Source organism: Canis lupus, chromosome 4 (assembly GCF_048164855.1).
Source record: "Canis lupus baileyi chromosome 4, mCanLup2.hap1, whole genome shotgun sequence".
Lineage (NCBI taxonomy): Eukaryota > Metazoa > Chordata > Mammalia > Carnivora > Canidae > Canis > Canis lupus.
Window position 1 is genome coordinate 10363905 of NC_132841.1, and position 21064 is coordinate 10384968.

The following is a 21064-nucleotide window of genomic DNA, read 5'->3' on the forward strand; positions in this document are numbered from 1 at the left end:
ATTTGAAACGGGGAGAAACCTTAGTTGTTTCAAGCTGGGCAAACCAGAGGCTGCCTTAGGGCTGTAATTCCTTCTCACATTCCTATCAAAACTATGTACTTAGAAAAAGTCAGCTCCATTCCACCACAGAGGCCCTTCTCTCTGACCCATTTCCCATTATTCAAGCAATTAGTACACAGCTTCTGTTCTAGGAGATTAATGATCTGATGGTGACTGGAAGGCAGAATTTGCACGCTGGCTCCTGGGTGTCGGGTGTCGTCAAAGCTGTCCCTCTGTGCCGTACAGGTGAGTGCTCAGGTGCTGGGGAGGCTCCTGGCCTTGCTGGGCTCAGCCCCGCCCCCACCCCGGAAGTGGCCCTTGTTGGTGGGGGGTGCTTTCCCTGACCCTTAGAGCAGTTGGAGGCGGAGCTCCAGGCAGGTGCCTCAAGCTCTTCTGGGAAGGGTGGAACCCCTGGCCATAGCAAGGGGCTGTGGCCTTAACTGTTAGGTCTCAGAGGGACCTCCACAGGAAGATTTGCTCTTTCCGTCTGCCCAGCCTTCTAGAACAGGAAAGAGAGAATCAATCAGGTGAGAAGATACCCTTTCCTAGCCTGTCAAAGAACTCAGCAGAATGCTCTTGTTAAGCAGTGAGACTGTGAAGTCGGACATATCTTTGAGGTCTGTGATCTAAAAGATAGGAAGAGCATGAAAAGAATAAAGATGTAAATAGGTGTACTAAACCCAACCAGAGGGGGCGTTGGCCTGCTGGAGGGCTGACACTTCTGTGACAAGTCTGCTGAATGAGGTCATGTAAAATGCAAGTGTAGGAGAAGCACATGGGGAGACCACCCTGTTTGGAGAATATTGGTGCAGTGACCATAAAGCCAGGATCACCAACGAGAACCCAGGCCATATTCCGTCCAGGGATCTACTGGGCATTAAAAACTCCTCAGTTAACTGAGAGGCAACCACAAAAATTGTATGAGAAAATAACCCAAAAGTCGTTTGGAGTTGATCCCCTAGTAGGGAAACATCTTTCAATCACAGAAAGACCTAGATTTAAATTTAGAAATGCTTGAGAATCAACCCCTTGTGAGACTATTTTGTGGTCAAGGTGTTGAGAGATCATTTTCCATGGGTTTCTCATATTTCTGCACATCTTGTGAGCAGATGCATGACTGCCTTTCTTCTGGACTATCTTTTCAAAGATGAGTGGTGACTGCTATGGAAACAGAGACAATGTTCCCCCAGAACAAGGGGCAGGCTTTGTTTACTGTCCAGTACAATGAAGATACTGCCATCTTCCACAGTAAAAGTAAAGCAGACTTACTGTCCATCAGAAAAGATTTGGGTGCCCTAAGCCCAGGGCTCTCCTCCTATAACCTATTGTGTGTGCAGGTGTCACTTGGCCCTTTTCATGCCACCCTAGGGGATTGGGACTTGGGGACTAGTGTAAATGCTCATACTCTGGCTGCTATTGCTATGAGTAACTAAGTCCTTTGTCTCTGACTCAGAAATCTCGTTTCTTTTGCCGGCATCCACCAAACCAGTTATTTTGAAAGTAGGCTAAAATTTCAGACTTTTCACAATTCTTAACATATGTATTCAATACATATTTAGTATTTAAGTTCTCATAGTACTTAGGAAATTTTGGCTTATGCAAGTAATACACCAGCTTTGTGATTTCATATTGAAACCAAGTGATTTAAATGTGTGATTTTTACTTTGAAATTTACTAAATTTATAGAGTGTAAGAACATTTAAAAGGACTGAGATTCATCTTGTTTATAATTATAATTCATTAGACTTTTGAAAATCACCTACAGACCCTGGAAAACTGGTTTATCTATTAGATAAGGGAAGTATCTTACAAAGGAAAAAATGTAGCTTATAAATCCAATTTTATTTTATTTTATTTTTAAGATTTTATTTATTTATTCATGATAGTCACACAGAGAGAGACAGAGAGGCAGAGACACAGGCAGAGGGAGAAGCAGGCTTCATGCTGGGAGCCCGACGTGGGATTCGATCCTGGGTCTCCAGGATCGCGCCCCGGGCCAAAGGCAGGCGCCAAACCGCTGCGCCACCCAGGGATCCCTAAATCCAATTTTAAATGTTTGAAGCAGAGTTCAGCAATTCAGTTTGTAATTAGGACCACATTTTTAAGATTCTTTAACATTTCTGTTAAAAATTTTAGATTGATTTCTACTTCTCTGTAGAATGTAGAGAGCTAGTAAGAGTTGCACTTCTTTGGTAAGAGTAAGACTGTGCTAAGTAATAGTGCCATGTGGTGAAGGTTGGGAGCTACACTTGCGATGATCACAGCATAACCTACAGAGGTGCTGAATCACTGTGTTGTACACCTGAAACTGATGTAACACTGTGTGGCAACTATACTCACATTTTTTAAAATGCCAGATAAAATACAAAATGACAACTGTTCTTGAATTCACCAGAGAAATGACATCCCAGGGCAATGAAGTAGCCCTCTGCCTTTGTTGAGTTTTTGAGGTGATGTTCTAACCCAGAATGAGACATTATTTCTGATTTCCTATCTTAGCCAGAATAGGGAAGTTTCAAGTTTATACTTGGTTTTTCTTAGCATTGTGGCTCTTACTCCATAAGAGTGCTCTTCTAGCTCATTCCAATTATAAACTCAAGGACCAAGGAAATGAACACTGGGTGACGTGTGAATCCATTGAACTCACTATGAGATGTATTTGGAGCCAGAAGTTCCCCCACATCAGCAGGAGGGTTGTGATGGCATTTTGGGTCTTGTGGTATCGGTTTTAGCTCACATCTTGAATCCGTAGCTCTTCGAAGATCTAAGTCATTTCTTTTCCTCAAGAGAAATAGCCAGAGGTCCTTCTGGTGACAGATGAAGGGAATAATCAGTACTGTGTATGCCTGCTGTGACATTGCAAGGTCATCCCTCAAGGACACCCAGGCTCCCCTTCGATAATGAGCTCTGGGTTTGACAACTGGTTCAGGTCTGGAAACTGGGCAAAAGATCATGGATTTCCATTGCAGCAGCTGACACCAGTCTTTGGCTCACCTGCTCTTCATCTTTGGTTACACAGCTCAAGCAAGCATGCTGCAATCTTACCACTAGGAACACTGTAGTCTATTAGGGTCTAGGCTGTCCTTGCAACCTTTCTGCTGTTATAGTCATTTGTCTGCTTTGCCTTTGATGGTTAAGCCCTGCCAACTGTACTGTGCTCTTCTTGAAGGCTGTCCTTCCCAATGACACAGGGGAGCCCAGATCCACAGCAGCTCAGAAGGGATGGTCACCAGGAGCTTCTCAACAATGCTGGTGACCCCCTCACTGTCATATTCCTTATCTTACTAGTGAAGAGTTTGGGCTTTCCCACAGTCTGGCTAATTGGTATAGACTCTGACTTTACATAATAAATCTATTTTTGTATGCCTGCCTCCCTGAGCCTTCCACTCCTTCTGCTACCAAGGGAGTTCTGGCATTAATATCTCATTTGGTTGAGGCCATCTTTATAACCACACTGCAGGGCATTCTCTCAGCAGCAGATTAGGGGTGGCTCTAGGTGTCCTCACGAGGATGCTAAATCCTGAATCATGGGAGAGTGCCCAGATGTCAATAAAAATCTCCCTTTTCTAGTCTTATATTTTGCTCCTATGTCAGTAATCTCAAGATTCATTCCCAAATGGGACCTTTGGAATCACATGGGTACAACTTGGCTGAGTTCTGCGGCCCCTTCTGAAGAAGGAAAGCACTTCTCTCATTTGCCATGCTGAGATATGCTAGCCCTAATTATTGGTCTACAACAGGGATTGGCAAACTATGGCCCATAGGTCAAATGCAGCCTGTTTTTGTAAGTAAAGTGTTGTTAGAAATCCAGCCATACCCATTCATCTACATATTAGTGAGGCTGCTTTTGTGATACAGTGCAGGAGTTAGGACATAGGTTGTATGGCCTGCAAAGCCTAAGATATTTGCTATTTGTCCTTTTACAGAAAAAGTTTGCCAACTTCTGGCCCAGATGCTGTGAGGGCTGGGGGAGGAAGTCTTGAGAAGGCAAGCATCATCTTATAAGGCCCCTGCCTTAGGTGAGACCCCAATCACTTTGGGGCAAGGGGAAGCTGCTGTCCTCCAGAAGGAGGGGTGGGCCTCTTCTGCAAGGCCAGAGAGGGCCAGGAAATCTAAGTATTGAAGGTTCTTGAGCACATCTGCCCAGATGTCCCATTCCAGGTCCTTGGTTCTGGCTCTTCCTTATTGAGCCCTAGACTTTGGCATAGGATACTTGCCATGGCCATAAATTCAGACATTGCCACACTTTTATCAGATCCAAAGCATGTTCATAGCAGGATGTGCCACTTGGGCCCAACAGGTGACAGTCCTTTTCCATGCTACCACAGAGACCTTCTGGTTCCAATTCAATGGTTGGCTGACCTGGGTCTGCTATTATTTTCTTTCAGTGCATTTATACACCTAACAATTCCCAGTAATCTCCACCATGGCTGCCACTACCCAAATGCTAGTGATACTGGGCAAACCAGTGTACTTTCTGGCACCTGCATTGCATTTGGTACCAGTCAGGCTTTGATCAGAAGTTATAAACCATACCAATTATTTTTACACAGAAAATTTAATATAGAGAACTTCAAAACAGGTATTAAGAAGCTGGACAGGTAAGAAGGGAACATTAATACCAATCATCTCGGTTTGCCCAGAACTATGCTAATGTCAATACTGAATGTCCTGAATTCTGGGAAACTCTTCAGTCCCAGGCAAACCAGAACTGTTGGCCACCTTCACTATGGTATGGCCAACAGAGGTAGTAATTGCAGGAAGCAACTAAGAAGATAAGACTAGGGAAGAGTTTTTCTGAGTAGGGGACACCAACTGGCTGGTACTGGTGTGTCCAAGGGGATGACATTAAACTGGTTATGGGAAAAATCATTAACTGGAAGCAGCTGTTGCTATTGGAACCAGGTTCACCTCCAGAAAGAAGAATCATTGCTGAGTGACCCTGGCAGTGATGGGAAGCAAGCAGGAAAGAGCAAGTCCCTTCTTCCTCATCCAGCCCTCAGTTTCCCTCTAGCATCCCATGACCTCCCAGAGCCTAGCTAAGAGCAGCTGGCAGAGTGGAAATGTAATGTTGAGAGTCCCAGCTGCAGCATCACAGGCAGGGTCTGGAAGATCCATCTACTCCCGGCACGTGACAGGTTACTAGGCTGGGCTGCAGTTGCTTGATAACCAGCACGTAGCACAGGTATTCACAGGAAAAGAGAGTCTTCCTGACTGTGGTGCTACAGCAAGCTGGGGGTATCCCTCCCCACACCACTCCAAGAACCATGTCCTTTTTGCCAACTAACAAATGACCCAAAACCTAGGATCTATTGCCAGGGCCTTCTAATACCAACTGTCTTAGTTTGGACTCCCCAGTCTGACCCCAAGGCAAGAGTTTGAGTGCAAGTGGTTTATTTGGGAGACAGAGGGACAAATAAAGGGTGTGTTAGCAGCCAGCTACCACCATGGGTGACTGCAGGGAAGCTTTTGCCTCCAGGACCACAGCAGGTACCTCCTAGGCTTCCGAGCTTGGGGAGGGGTTCTTTTGTGCCTGCTGTAGCACTGGTTACAGCTGTGCAAAGTAGCTGTTGATGGCACACAGTGGCAGCCACCAAACAGGCAGGAGGAGAAAGATGTGAGGTCTGTGGTCCACATGAGCGATATGCCTGAGAGACCCAATAAATAAGAATATGGCAGGTGGAGGAGGTGCTGCAGTATTTAGGTGCAGGGTTTCAGGACTGTTCCAGTCCTGCCTTATCTAGGGGCAAACTGACCTTCTGTGGCTACAGAAAAGGTCCTCAGGCCAAGAGATGCCGATGCTGGCTGCTGGGAGTTGGCTGGAGCATCCCTAAAGTGGAAGACCCTGTGGGAAGAACACCCACAGCCTACCCCCCCACCCACCAGGGAGGCAGGAAGAATGGACACTTGAGCTCTGTATGCATAAAAACTCCCATTCCTCATGCCCCAGGCTCCCTGCTAATGCTCTGTTGTGTCACCTCCAGTACTCCTCTTGAGCCATGGAACAGGCGCTATTATTATTTTCATTTTACAGATAAGAAAACCAAACGCTTCAAGGGGTTCCACAACTCACCCAGAGCTGGTTAAGGTGGACTTAGTCCTAGGTCTCTGTGACCCAGAGTCAGCACGATTAAGCACCCTGCTGTGGCTGCCCGCCCCGTGGAGGCAATGCGGGCTGGCAGTCACAGGCACATCTCCCTCTCTCCCACATGCCAGGCATGCAGGGCAGAGGCTCAGTGGGCCACTTGCCAGCCCTAGGCAGACTCATCCCTGGTGATGCTACAGTGTTGACACCTCACTGCAGTCAGGCAAATGGGGCTGATTGTGCTGAGCAGGAGAAAACACCCAATATGCCTGGGTCTTGTGAGTTTACCTCCTCTGGTTATTGAACAAGCCTAGGAAAAGAGAAAATCCTACCTCAAACTGACTACCGTCTTGCTGGGATGCTATAGGGATGATGTGAGGACACCCGGAGAATGGACTTTGCCAGAGTCTTTTTTTTTTTGGCTCTTGGATTCCCAATGTTCCCAAACATTCCACAATGTTTGATGGTTGACAGCTCTACTGATTGGGGAGCAGATAAGTCCCTTTTAGATGGGACTCTCAAAACTTGTTCACAAGTTGGCAAGGTCACCCAGTGTGTTATATGGAATGAGGAAATCTCCAATCCGGTTGATCTAGAGATTTCTTGATGATCCTTTTTGGTTTTTCTTTTCTTTATGATTTATTATAGAATACTTAAAACACACAGAAAAGCAGAGAGAATAGTAAAAGAAATGAGAATGGGTTTTACAGTAAACAGGTCCTAGTCTGAGTCCTGGATTTGCCCAAGCCATGCAACTTCAGGTGAAAATTTAAAATGTTTAGACTTTGTCTTGAAGAATCACCACCTCTGTGAACTTGTGGTCCACTAAGACTCTGATATTTTTCATTTTGAATAAATGCTATCAAATCTAGTGTTCCTCAGCCTTCCTTTATCTTAGTATTGGGATGGGTATGGGGGCTGGGTTACTTGGGAGCCATCCTGTTTTGAGACGGTTGTGTCTACATAATCTCCCCAATTTGCATTCCCCATCCCCCATGCCAGATCCCCACAGTCTCTACAACCTGCCTCTGTATCCCTTTCTGTCCTTTGCAGCCTCTCTCGCTCTGCTCAGACTCTCCCTGCCCAACTCCCAGGGGGATTAAAAAATGAAACTGTCCCTAGGTGGTCTTCAGTCACCAAAATCTTTGACCTAGTAGCCAAAACCAACTTGCATTTGGTCCAGGTTGTTCACCACCTCTTTAATCAAATCCAGTCCTTAATTTCCATGGCTGGCATTCAGTCACTTGATGCTTATAAAAAAGAGCGCAAGGTTTGCTAAGCTGCAGTAACAAGAAGCCTGCTAGCTTTTGGCATGATCAGCATTTTTTGAATGAAGACTGCAGCGATTTACCATGAATAAAGCTTTTTTGTTGTTATGTTATTTAATTAAATGGAGTTCAGAGAGAAGGAAAATAAATAAACAAGAGGAGCAAGATGGGACCCATATTTGCACTATAATGAGGAAGGAGAGATTTCCTGAGGCAGAACACCTTTTATAACAGAGTACAACTTCATTTAGTGCAACATTGCCCCTACAAATTGTGTTCTCAGTTGTTTTTAGTAGTTAAATGTAAGCTTTCATAGTAACAACTAACAGCAGAGAAGGACTCTGGGAAACACAGGTCTGAGAGAGAGTGGGGAATCAGAAACTATAGCATGTTAGAGCTGAAAGGAGCTGCAACAGACTCATTCTATGCTGAACAACGGAAGCCAAAGCATTTTTTGCTCAAAGCTGCACACCTGGTTGGTGGAAGAGCACAAGCCTGAGTTCCTGACCAGTGCTTTCTTTGTTGAGAGATTTTAATGTGGAGGTTAAAAGCATGGACTTCAGATACAGACTGCCTGGGTTCAAACCCCAGCTCTGCCCCTTCCTGGATGTATTATGATCTTGAGTAAATTCGCAAATATCATGGGGCCTTTATCAGTCAGGGTTCCAGCAGGAGCAGATGGCACACCTAAATTAGGATAATTGGAGGGGGCTATTTACAAAGGAATTCATTCCTGTGGGCAGACTATCGGGACCCCCAGGGGCTGGTGCAGGAACCCAGGGCTGGCAATGGTGGAGTTGCCACCATCCTAGGCTGCAAAGGATGAGAAGTGGGAGCCCAGAAGAAGAGAGAGCCCTGAAAGCAGCAGGTGTCCTCAGTCTAGGAGGACACACAGCCAGGGCCGTCTTGCAGGAGCAACTGTACAATCTCATTTTCTCCATCTCTCCCTTCTCCTTACTGGTTAAACACAACCGAAAGCCATAGGAGATGAAAGGCTGTTGTTGTCTCCATAGACCTAGATCTTCTATGTCAGAAGTAAGGTAGGCAAGTGACTCTGTAGGATCTAACAATGACTATCTTCTGTAGTGGGAATCATAATGGAACCAACTCATAGTTTGCTGTGAAGATTGAGAACTGAATAGATGCAAAGTGCTTGACTAGTGCTCTCCTAGACAGACAGACAGCACTATAGGACTTCATATACATAGAAAGCACTGTTTTAATGTTAGCCGTTGTTATCAACTCAGAAGAAGCCATGAGCATTCCAGTTAGGAGACACAGAAAAGGGCTGCACCACCCAAGTGCTGGCAATAGTTCTAGGGGCTAAGGAGGTGCTTCCTTCCTCCCTAGCTCACCCTATCTTTTTGGAGAGAGCTAAGATCTTCACAGAAGGCACCCAAAGACTGAAGAGAACCCTGAGCCCATCACTGAGCCTGAATTTGGGAAAGGGATTATACTAATAGGAGTGGCTTAAGGATTTTGTTCTCAGTCAAGAAAATAGATGAGTTCAGTCCTAAGATTCAACATGGCCTAGGCAACGACTGCAAGGGTGAGGATAGACATGTCCCCATGCTCTGCTCTCAGCTACCAAAATCTAGGGCCATTCCAAATCTGAGACCACCCAACCTACCCCTGGAAAGGAAGCTGATCCCACTGTCTAGGAGATTTTAAGGCAAGTGATTCCACGTTGCTGTGGGGTGTTCCAGGTACTAGATAGAAAGACATGGACCACTTGTCTGCCTAAGAATGAAGACAGGACCCACCACAGTCTGGACTGAAGCACTGAGGTGGCTGCCTTTGCCCCTCTCAGCTGCATGGTGATGGAGGAGAGCACAGAGACTAGGGTTGGCCTACCATTGGGCTGCCCTCAGCTCAGAGGGTGTGGGGCTTTCCTATCCCTATTCCTGGGAGGGTGGATTATAAGTAGACAGAGCATGGGCATGGAGAGACTACCTGCTAGTTGTCCTCTTGATCCCAGGGGGCAGACCCTGCTTGAGCCTCCCTTGGTTGAGGAATAAGGAGTTGGACCAGGTGATATTCAGTCCTGCCCCCTCTCAGCCCTGGCATTTTAGTTTATATTTCTTTTGTGGGCTTAAATAGGCAATGGTTCCTAGGTCCTAGAAAGACAGAAGAACATCTTGGAAATGACAACTCTGAGAATTGAGAGCAGCACAGTCAGGGATGGTGCACACCCATCAGTTTGCCCTGCTCTTTATCCTTCCCAGCTCAGGCCCTGCCCTGTAGTCAACAAGCAAGTATGATGCTTTTTTTTTTTTTTTTTTTTTTATGATGATGAAACTTTTCTTTTCCTCAGAAAGAAAAATGTCCCTCCCATCCTCTTTCCGCCATCTCTCCGTGCTGCCACAACGGTGCGCATGAACGTCCTGGCAGCTGCTCTCAAAAGCATTAACAATGCTGAAAAGAGAGGCAAACGCCAGGTTCTTATCAGGTCATGCTCCAAAGTCATCGTCCGATTTCTCACTGTGAGGATGAAACATGGTTACATTGGCGACTTTGAAATCATCGATGATCACAGAGCTGGGAAAATTGTTGTGAACCTCACAGGCAGGTTAAACAAGTGTGGAGTGATCAGCCCCAGATTTGATGTACAACTGAAAGATCCAGAAAAATGGCAGAATAATTTGCTCCCATCCCATCAGTTTGGTTTCATTGTACTGACACCCTCAGCTGGCATCATGGACCATAGAGAAGCAAGATGAAAACACACAGGAGGGAAAATCCTGGGATACGTTTTCTAGGGATGTAATTCATATGTGCAAATAAAATGCCTCAATGGAAAAAAAATAAGAAAGAAAGAAAAAAAGAAAAAATGGTCACTCATGGCCATACCTGTGCAGGAGAAAAGCAAGATACAACATTGTATGTTTACTATGATTGAAATTTTGGGAAAAAGATATACCAAGGGTTATCTCTGGGTGGTGAAATAACAGGTAAATTTACATCTTTTTCCTTATACTTTGTGTACTTACATTTTTTTTCATGGTGATTCTGAGTTATGTTAGTACTTAAAGAATGTGAGTCTCCCTCTGCCATTTTCAACCAAGGTCGTCCCTTAAACCTTCTCTATGAGCCAAATATCTCCTAGAAAATAAGGACCTCCCCCTGCCACCTCTTTGAGTCATGGAAAAATACCTTCCAGCAATAACAGAAACCTGGTGGTCATTTCACTCAGCAAAACCACAGCTCTGTCCTGTCAGGGTCCTCTTGTCACCCCGAGCCCAAACACCACGCTATTTACCACAACGCCTCTTGGGGATCCGTCACTCACCTGTAAAACCAGAAGCAACATCATGTAGCCAAAATCTCAAAAGCTTTCAAAGTCTTTTTCCTTAAATTCTAGAGCCCCTTGGTTTTATCTGGGCACATGACCACTGAACTAGATCTCCTGGCCTGCCTATCAGACTGATGTGAAATTATAACCAAGTCTGGGCAAATAAATATGAGCAACAGCAATCTTGTTAAAGGTCATCTTATTCACAATGAGGCTACTTGCTTCAGATAGTAATCTTCGCTGTAAAGACGTGGATATTGTAAGGATCCAGCTTCAACCACGCAGATGGGACAGCACCAAAAGACATCACAGAGCTGTATGACAGAAGCTTGGGTCTCTGAAAGGGCATTGTGCAGCAGAGCCACCCACTTTCCTGGGCCTCTGACCCCCCAGTCTGTTACCTGAGAAAGAAAGAAGCTTCCATCTTATGTGACACACTGTTCTTTAGGTATCTTTGTTACTTAGCCTGTGCCCTAACTAATGCAGCAAGCTAGTCCTGACTTCAGATTCCTACTCTGTAATTTCCTAACTGTATGTCCTTGGGCAAGTTACTTAAACATTCTGGGCCTTACTTCCTTCCATCAGTACATTGGAAGTATCAGCCTCTATCTTGAATGGTTTTGAGAATTAGAATAATGCATATAAAATACTTTACACAGTGCCAGGCACCTGGCGAGGTCAGAGCACAATTACATTGTAGGAGTGATTGTTCATGTAATAACAACCACTCCTTTGCATGCTCAGCTTCTATGAACATCTGATTCTTCTCTTTGAAGAAAACTTACCTTTCCAGGGAGGTGTGTGCTTCTCATTTGATCCTGCCCCCTCTCTATTTTGCCTTCCTCCTCAGATCTTTGTTCCCTTGTACCTCACCCGCACCCCATTCCTGCCGCTAGACAAGTTAGGGTGTCAATCCCATCCACATGTCAAAGCCTTTTCCCACTTCATCTTCCAGGTTCTGTCCAGTTAAGATTCTTGTCTTATGCCTGTGGAAATGGCTGCTTGGCCATTCCCTGACCCACCCTTTTCACCTTTCTGCTTAACTTATTAACTTAATTAACTTAACTCATTTTGACTTAATTAACAACTTAAAATCTGAGCTCACTCATTTCTGCCAACTGCTTCTCTTCCTGCTTTTCTCTTCATTGATTCTCCCTTCTATTTTATCCTCATTTCTCAACTTTCAGATTACCTTGGCTAGAAAACACAGAGAGTCCTGCCTAGAAAAGCTGCCAGCCATGCAGCACCATGCTGTGAGCCGCCTTGGCTCTAGCTGTTGTATAGGCATCAGAGAGCCATAATCAGAGGGGCAGGCTCTGGGTCAAATCCTGACACAGCTATTCTGGGTTCAAATCCTGGCCTTGTCATGGTTTAGGAACATGGCTGTGTCCAAATTCCCTAATCTCTATGCCTTGGTTTCCTCACTGTAATATGAGGGAAAACAGCAGTGCCTTTTTCACACTAAGGCTTAAAAGATGCTAGGCATTGAACTACTTAAAATAGGAAATGAAACAGATTTACTACTGATGCAATGGAAATACAAAAAAAAATCATAGGAAGCTATTATGAGCAGTTACACGCCAACAAATTGGACAACCTAGAGAAAGGGATGAATTCCTAGAAACATACACTCTACAAAGACTGAATCACGATGAAATAGAAAATCTGAGCAGGCCAATTACTAGTAAAGGGATTAAATTAGTAATCAAAAACCTCCCAACAAATAAAAGTTCCAGGCCAGATGGCTTCACTGATGAATTCTACCAAACATTCAAAGAAAATTAATACCAATCCTTCCCAAACTCTTCCAAAAAATAGAAGAGGAGGGAACCCTTCCAAATTCATTTTATGAGGCCAGCAATATGCTGATACCAAAACCAGACAAGGATGCCACCAGAGAAGAAAATTACAGGCCAATATCCCTGATAACCATAGATGCAAAAATCCTCAAAAAACATTAGCAAATTTAATTCTACCATACACTGAAACGATCATACACTATCATCAAGGGGGATTTTTTCCAGGGGTGCAAATATGGTTCAACATCTCCCAAATCAGTCAATGTGATACACCACATTAGCAAAATGAGCGATAAAAATCATGTGATCATCTCAATAGATTCAGAAGCATCTGACAAAATTAAACAATGATTCAAAAATTCTTGCCAAATCAGGTGTAGGAGAAACATATTTCAATAAAGGCTATAGATGACAAGCCCACAGTTAATATCATACTCAGTGGTAAAAAGCTGCAAGTGTTTTCTCTTGAATCAGGAACAAGAAAAGGATGCCCACTTTCACCACTTGTATTTAACGTATAATTGGAAATCCTAGCCAGAGTAGTTCAGCAAGAAAAACAAATAAAAGGCACCTGGATTGGAAAGGAAGAAGTAAAACTGTCGATCTTTGGATATGACATGACACTATATGGAAAACTCTAAAGAGTCCATCAGAAAACAGCACTCATAAGCAAATTCAGTAAGGTTGCAGGATACAAAATCAATACTCTAAAATCAGTTGCATTTCTATACATTAAACTATCAGAAAGAGAAATGAAGAAAGTTGTCCCATTTACATTTGCATCAAAAAGAATAAAATACCGAGGAATAAATTTAACCAAGAAGATGAAAGACCTCTATTTTGAAAAGTATATGACATTAACGAAAGAAATCGAAGGCAATACAAATAACTGGAAAAATATTCTGTGCTTAAAGATTGGAAGAATCAGTAGTCTTAAAATGTCCATACTACCTAACATAATCTACAGATTCAGTGCAATCCCTGGAAAAAAAGTTTAAACAACATTTTTTTTCACAAAAATAGAACAAACAATCCTAAAATCTATATGGAAGCACAAAAGACACCAATAGCCAAAGCAATCTTGAGAAAGGATAACAAAACTAGAGGCATTATCCTTCCTGATTTCAAACTATGTTACAAAGATGTAGTCATTAAAACAGCATGGTATTAGCATAAAAACAGATACATAGATCAATGGAACAGAATAGAGAGCTCAGCAATAAACCCATGCATATATGGTCAATTAATTTAGGACAAGGGAGCTAGGAATATACAATGAGGAAAAAACAGTCTCTTCAATAAACAGTCTTAGGAAAACTGGACACCCATATGCAAAAATTTTAAAAGTAACTCAAATCGCTATCTTATACTATACAGGAAACTTACTTAAAATAAAGACAAAGATCTGAAACTATAAAACTCTTGGAAGAAATCATAAGTGATAAGCTTCTTCATATGATTTTTTGAATCTGACATCAAACAAAAACAAAAATAAGCAAGTGGGACTACATCAAACTAAAAGACTTCTGCACAGCAAATGAAACCATCAGTGAAATGCAAAAGCAACCTACTGATAGGAGAAAATATTTGCAAACCATGTAGCTGATAAGGGGCCAATATTCAAAAGAACTCACACTACTCAATAGGAAAAGACAAAAAAACAAAACCAAAACAATTTACCGCAAAACGAAAAACTCCCCAAAAACCCATGTAATCTGATTTTAAAAGGGGCAGAAGATCTGATTAGACATTTTCCCAAAGAACACTTATAGATGGCCAATAAGTACATGAAAGGATGCTCAACATTATTCATCATCAGAGAAATGCAAATCAAAACCACAGCGAGATCTCACCTCACACCTGTTAAAATGGCTATTATCAAAAAGACAAGAAACAACAAGTGTTGAAGAGGATGTGGAGAAAAAGGAACCCTTGTACACTCTTAGTGGGAATGTAAATTGGTATAGTCACTATGGAAAACAGTATGGAGGTTCCTCAAAAAATTAAAAATAGAACTACTATACAATCCAGTAATTTCACTCCTGGGTATCTATTCAAAGAAAATGAAAACATTAACTTGAAAAGAGATCTGCACCTCTGTGTTCACTGACCCATCATTTAGGCAGCAGCCAAGATACAGAAGGAACCTAAATATCCACTGACATATGAATGTAAATGTACATTTGACCCTTGAACAATGCAGGGGTTAGGGACATCAACCCCCTGTATAGTCAAAAATCTGTGTAGCACTTGACTCCTCCAAAACTGAACTATTAATAGCCTACTGTTGACCAGAAGACTTACTAACAGCAAAGAGTTGATGAACACATATTTTGTATGTTATGTGTATTATACACCATATTCTTAAAATAAAGTAAGCTAGAGAAAAGAAAATGCTATAACAAAACTCATTAGGAAGAGAAAATATGCTTAAAGTACTGTATTGTAAAAAAAATCCACATGTAAGTGGACCCATGTAGTTCTGCAAAATACAAATCCTTGCTATGCAGAGTCAACTGTATACACAACAGAACAATATTCAGCCATGAAAAGTAGATCTTGCCATTTGTGACAACTTGAATGGAACTCAAAGACATTATACTAAGTGAAATGAGTCAGACAAAGAAAGATAAAACCAGTTCTTGATACAAAGAACAGATTGGCAGTTGCCAGGGAGGCGAAAATGGGTGAAGGGGGTCAAAATGTAAGAGGAAAAAGATATTAAAAACAAACTTAAAAAAAAAAAAAACTTTCTGAATGCAACATAATAAAGTTAAAAGGCAAAATAAGAACTGGGTAAACAAAGTTTCTAAATGTTAATTTGTTAAATGTAAGAAGCATTCTTTTTTAAAAAAAATATTCCTTTGAGGGAGAGACAGAGAGGGAGCAAGCAGTGGGGAGGGGCAGAGAAAGTCTTAAGCAGACTCCATGCTGAGTGTGGAGACTGAAGTAGGGCTCGATCTTACGACCCCAAGATCGTGACCTGTGTGGAAACCAAGAGTTGGAAGCTCAACTGGCTGAGACACCCAAGTGCCCCTCTAAGAAGCATTCTTATAAATAAATAATGAAAATTGGAAATAACATAAATACCAAAATGGGGGATGATGAAATAAATTATGGGCATCCATAAAACAAAATAAAAATACTTTTAAAAGGAAGTGCTTATGGGATGTCTGGGTGGCTCAGTGGTTGAGCATCTGCCTTTGGCTCAGGTTATGATTCTGGGGTTCTGGGATCAAGTCCTGCATTGGGCTCCCCACAGGGAGTCTGCTTGTCCCTCTGCCTATGTCTCTGTCTCTCTCTCAGTGTCTCTCAAAAATAAACAAACAAACAAATAAATAAAATCTTTTTAAAAAACGGAAGTGCTTAAATAAAAATTTAACCACCGGACAACTCTAAGGTCTTCAATAGCATAAAGAAAAACATTCGGTGTGCATATAGAATACTTAGAACAGTGTCCAGCCCCGAGGGGTACCGAGGAGGCACTCCATAGATTTTAGGTGATGGCTATCCTCATGTCCTTGTCCTCCCTTCTCCAGTATAATCTAGTCCCTATGATAGCAGTGGGATATGCAGTAAAAATCCAACACTTGTCGGAAACCTGTGCCTTGGAATTGGAGGAAGGGAAGCTGGGCAAACAGCACCCACTCAAAAGGGCAAAGCTAAAGACAGACTCTTAGATAGGTCAACTCTCCCTACCTAAAAACTTTCATCATCTCCCTTCTCCACACCCTCCACTCCACTGCCTTCACTTTGCATGGCCTGGAACTCACCCGTCAGAGATTTCTCTGGGCTAACAAGCATCCTTTCAGAATGCAAACCTTTCCGGAAGGGTTTTCCTTCACAGTCTAAGTCCTTTCTTCCACCAGGATGGTAATTTCATGTGTACTGAGAGCCTGGAGCTTCTAGCATACAAGGAAGTGAAGAAATAGTTTAAGCACAAGGGTAAGCAGATGTGAGTAATTTGCTGCAGTGAGGAGCTGAGAGTGGCTCAGACAAGGATCCCATTACCCAGAGTCTGTGGAGAGGAGGGCAGAAGGGCAAGAAATGCAGAAGGCCAAAGACAAATGTCTTTGATTTCAAAATGTTGCTTAAAACATAGTTCTCTTAAAGAGTAGGAAAGGAAAAGATTTCACATGGAAGGAAATGTTGTAATCAAACCATCTTGATTCCTGCCCTTGCTCCTTCTACCCTGTGCCCTCTACCCACTGTCCCCTCCGCCCCATCCTCAGCCCTGGCTGATCCTTAGTTTGAATCCTGCTGTGGGATTTTGATCATCTTTTAGTTACTCAACTTAGCTTCAGAATTTGCCCTGGTCCCCAAGTCAGTTCTTAGATGCTAACTCAACTACCAGTCCTCATGCCTGGATTTCATCTCAGCCATTTATATATTCCTCTTGTCTGAGCCTTTCTAAGCCACTGGCAACCATGGGAGTCTGCTGGGCCAGGTCATCGACCCAATGCTGATGGCCATCTGCTTCTGCCTCTCACCAACCTGTTCAGCTGAGCCTCTGTCCTGGGCATCACTCTGGATGCCTCTCTCTCTGCACACTGACTGGGTGGTTCCTGTCCCAGGACATGGGATGAGGGACATCCTCTTCTTTTCTTCCTTTCTCCTAAGCTAGATGACATCTGCCACCCAGAACCAATGACTCGGGCTGGTTCTCGAAAATACTTTTATTTTAGCTACATTAGAGCTTAGATGAATTTTGCTATTATTATTACCATGACCGGTGAAGTTAACCACTAACCATAGTATTTCTTTAGGGAAATAATGCAAGTTCCAACCAACCAACTTAAAATGAGCTTTGAGAAGCCATTCATGTTAAATGAACTTTTGAAAAATTCTCTATGCACCTATTTACAAGATTAGGGAGCAAGTAGATATCATCTGATGGGACTTGGTGTTATTTCTGTCCCCACGTAGTGTACAATTAGCATTCGAGCCACATACCAGCTTCACCAACACCAGAAGCTGAAATATAAATACCACTCAAGCGAGGTTATTTAGATCCTCAATCAGATCGACCCAATCTCAGCCAATTATTTTTCTGGCAAAGTTAATTAGAATGTGTCTAAAATGAGTGAGATGTGAAAGGCAACTTTCCATTACTTATTCCTCTAGCCATTGCCTCAAAGCTGGAGTCTTGTCCTTAATTTCACATTACAAGTACCTTCTAGAAAGGATCAGGTCTACATGTAGCCTTTTAAAATTAAAACCAAATTACGTGCCTGATAATTTCAGCTGAAATATTAAATTGGGTAGAAAGTTAATCACAAGTACGTAGGAAGAATTACAAGAGAAAAATAGAAGTTCCAGGGAAGAAGCGAGGCTGGGAAAAGAGCAAGGATTGATCTTACTTCCCTCACTTCAGAGCCTTAAGCTTTTGAATGGCTGCAGCAGAAGTCTGAGAACCTTCTGTGCTGTTAGTTTCCATCCCACATCCGGCTTTTTGTTTGACATCAGGGCACATCACCTAACATCACCCAACCAGAGTGTGTCACCCTCCACAGTCCTCAGACTTGTCACCTGTGAAATGGGAATATGCCTCTTTCGTAGACTGGAGTTTATGGTTCCTATTGTTCTGGCCTTGGAACACTGTTGACAAATAAAGACATGAGAAATTGCTTTCAGGGAAAAAAGCTCATTAGTTATTACTCAAAAAAAGAAAAACAGTGAAAGAGAAAGAAGCCAAAAGCAAGATCAGTGATTCATCCAATCTTGAACTAGAAAGGACAGAGAGCATATGGTAGCCAAGGGCTGCCTCACATGTTTGCTCCAAGAGTCCAACGAGAAGAAGCGAGAGATGACCAAGTACCCACCTTACCCAGCCCGAGTGTGGGTCTCAAGCTCAGCCCCTTTCTTGGCACTTTCTCATTGGAAGAAGAGGTTCTGAATGCTGATTCTGTCTCAAAGCCCAAGACACACTTTAAACATCTGTGTATAGTGTGTAAAGAAGGTAGGTGTTGTTGTGCCCAAGATTGCGAATCCGAGAAACCACCAAGGAGCCGACACCGAAGCAAACACACGAGGGTTTCTTTACAAGCTCGAGCTTGGGTCCAAGTGCACCCGACACAGCGACACAGCGGAGCAGGGACTTGGACCCCGAGGTGGGTTTCAGCTTAGCTTTTATAGGCTGGTCTAGGGGATCTTCAGAAGGGGTGGAGGAATTTCTCAAGTTCTGTTTACATTTTGATATGGGGCTTTCAAGGGCGTTGAGCTCAGCTCTTATTCTAATAGGGGCTTCCTGCCCTTGGCTTGGGTTCTGTTCTCATTCTAATAGGGGCTTTCTAGGACGTTAAGCTGCAAGCTGTTTTCTTCCTGTAACTGAAGTAAGGTAAAGTTCAGCTCTTATTCACAGGGGCCTGGGATGGCTGCACTTGTGATAACGCTGAACTCAAAAGTGGAATGGCCTGAATTTTCTCAGCCTCCACAGGTGTGTGTGTTTGTGAGTGTGTGTGTGTAGGAGGAGAGAGAGGGGAAGGAGACTCTGGTATGTGTCTCCAGGAAATGTAAAGAAAACAGCAAAGTAGCAAGCATATATGTTTGCTTCCAGAAAATAACTGGGGTACATGTAGGATACACACCTGTGCGCGGGACCCATGGCAGCTCTGCGGGGCTTCGAGAATGTGAGCACCTGGCACCAAGCTGCACTGGTCTGGAGGGACTTCCCAGAGGAGGAAAACTTTCAACAGATGTAAAAGAGAGGGTCTTTTAGGGCAGAAGGTCAGGCTGTCTACAAAGCTCCATGGATTCTGGTTATAGGAAGTTCATTTGTTTTCCTTTTTCAAAATTACAAAAACACCTATTACATTAAAAATATTTGAGACAATACATAAATTATTACTGTAAATCTGAATGCATTTTTATAAGGTGGGCCACCTATGAAACCATTATCAAGATAAAGAAATAGAATATTGCAAACCTCCTCCTCTCCACTCGCCAGTCTTTCCTGATTACTTACCATCACCCCAAAGGAGACGGTCTTCTGGCTTCTATCACCAGAGGTTTATTTTGGCTGTTTTTCCACTTATGTATAAACTGAATATTATGGTATTTCCTGTTTTGCGTATGGCTTTTGTCACTCAACCTTATAATCGGTGGGCTCTAATCCACGATGTTGTGGGCAAGAATAATTTAGTTCATTCTCAATATAAAAATGCATCACAATCTCTTTATCCATTTTACTATTGATGGAAATTTGGGGTTGTTTCCAGTTTAGGGCTCTTATGAATACTGTCACAGTGAACATTCTTTTAGATATTTCTTGGTGCACATAGCTGTACATTTCTCTTGATTGTGTGCCTAGGAGTGGAATTTCTGGGTCTCGGGGTTTTAGGAAGATTTCTAAAGAAATCTAGCAAGATACAGTGGACAGAACAAAGCTGAGCTGGACAGAGCAGGTTTTACCCCCTCTCTTGCTGGCCTGAGATCTTGCACAGGATCTGGAGCACTTATCAGAGCAGGCCCTGCAAAGTCACTGTGATTTCTCACCATCCCAAGGAACCCTCTCCTGACCCTGCTTCCTCTTTCAGCTCCTGCTCCATTTTGCTCCCTTGAACTGCATAAAAGAGGTGTCAGCTCACCATCTCCCACACTCTTGACCTCACCCCAATACCACTCCAAGATCACGATGACCCACATTGCCAAATCTCGAGGTTAGTGCCAAGACCACATTCAGAGCAGTCACCCCTCTGCTTAATGTGCCCCCTTCCCAAGATTTCAGTGGTATCACAGGCTTGCCTGCCCTTCGATTTCTCTGGCTACGCTTTCTCAGATTGTTTTGCTGATTAATCCTTTCCCCAAACCTGAGGTGTCCCAGAGCCCCTGACTCAGACCTTGGCCTTTTTTCCTTTCTGTCAAGCCTCATGCACTAGATGACCTCTTCCGGGATCATGCTTCCAATAGTATCTCTACGCTGCTGACTGCCAAATATTTGTCTTCCACCCAGAGCTCCTCCCTGACCTCCAGACGCATCAATCAAACTGTTAGCTCCACCCCACCCCTTGGATAGCTTTTGGTCATCTCAGACTTCATACAACCCAACCTAAAATCCTGACATCTTCTCCCCAAATTAGCAACTCAGTAGGTTTTCCTTTCTCGGTTGATGACAACTGAACTCTTCCAGTTGCTCAGGAAAAAAATCTATGGACTCACTCTCGATACCTCTGTCTTTCTGTCACTCTCCATACCTGGTCCAACTGCAAATGCACCTTGAAAATATATCCAGAATTTGACTGCCTTTCTTTAGCACAATTACCATCATCCTGAAGCAAGCTTCTCACTTGGGTCATTGCAAGAGCCAGCTGTGGTCTCCCTGCTTCTGTCCTTGCCTGCCTAGCCTCCCACAACACCCAGTCTCATCTGAACACAGGAGGAATGCAATCCTGCTGAAATGTGATGTTGTCCAATGAGTCCCATCTCACTCCAAGTAAAGGTAATGTTCTTAAAGTGACTGGAAGGGCTTGCGCCCTCCATACTCCCCCGTAGCCTTTTTGACTTCATCTCACTCCACTCCAGGCACACTGGCTCCTTAAAGAGCATACCAGGTGCTCTCCTGTCTGCAATCCTTTGCACCTCT

The 21064-nt window shown here is 43.3% G+C and overlaps 1 protein-coding gene and 1 long non-coding RNA gene across 2 annotated transcripts; one reads left to right on the top strand and one right to left on the bottom strand.

The window, feature by feature from the left end:
- Positions 1-433: 433 nt before the first annotated feature.
- On the top strand, positions 434-10366 carry LOC140631475 (small ribosomal subunit protein uS8-like). The gene is made up of 2 exons (XM_072822846.1): positions 434-566; positions 9707-10366. Exon 2 carries the CDS (start codon positions 9768-9770, stop codon positions 10110-10112), a length of 345 nt encoding a protein of 114 aa, XP_072678947.1. The 5' UTR covers positions 434-566; positions 9707-9767; the 3' UTR covers positions 10113-10366.
- Positions 10367-17987: 7621 nt separating this feature from the next.
- On the bottom strand, positions 17988-19495 carry LOC140631476 (uncharacterized). Its single transcript, XR_012029025.1, has 3 exons — positions 19448-19495; positions 19071-19168; positions 17988-18081 (listed from the first exon to the last, which is right to left on the bottom strand). It is a non-coding gene; the product is annotated as an uncharacterized lncRNA (long non-coding RNA).
- Between the last annotated feature and the right edge of the window lie 1569 nt (positions 19496-21064).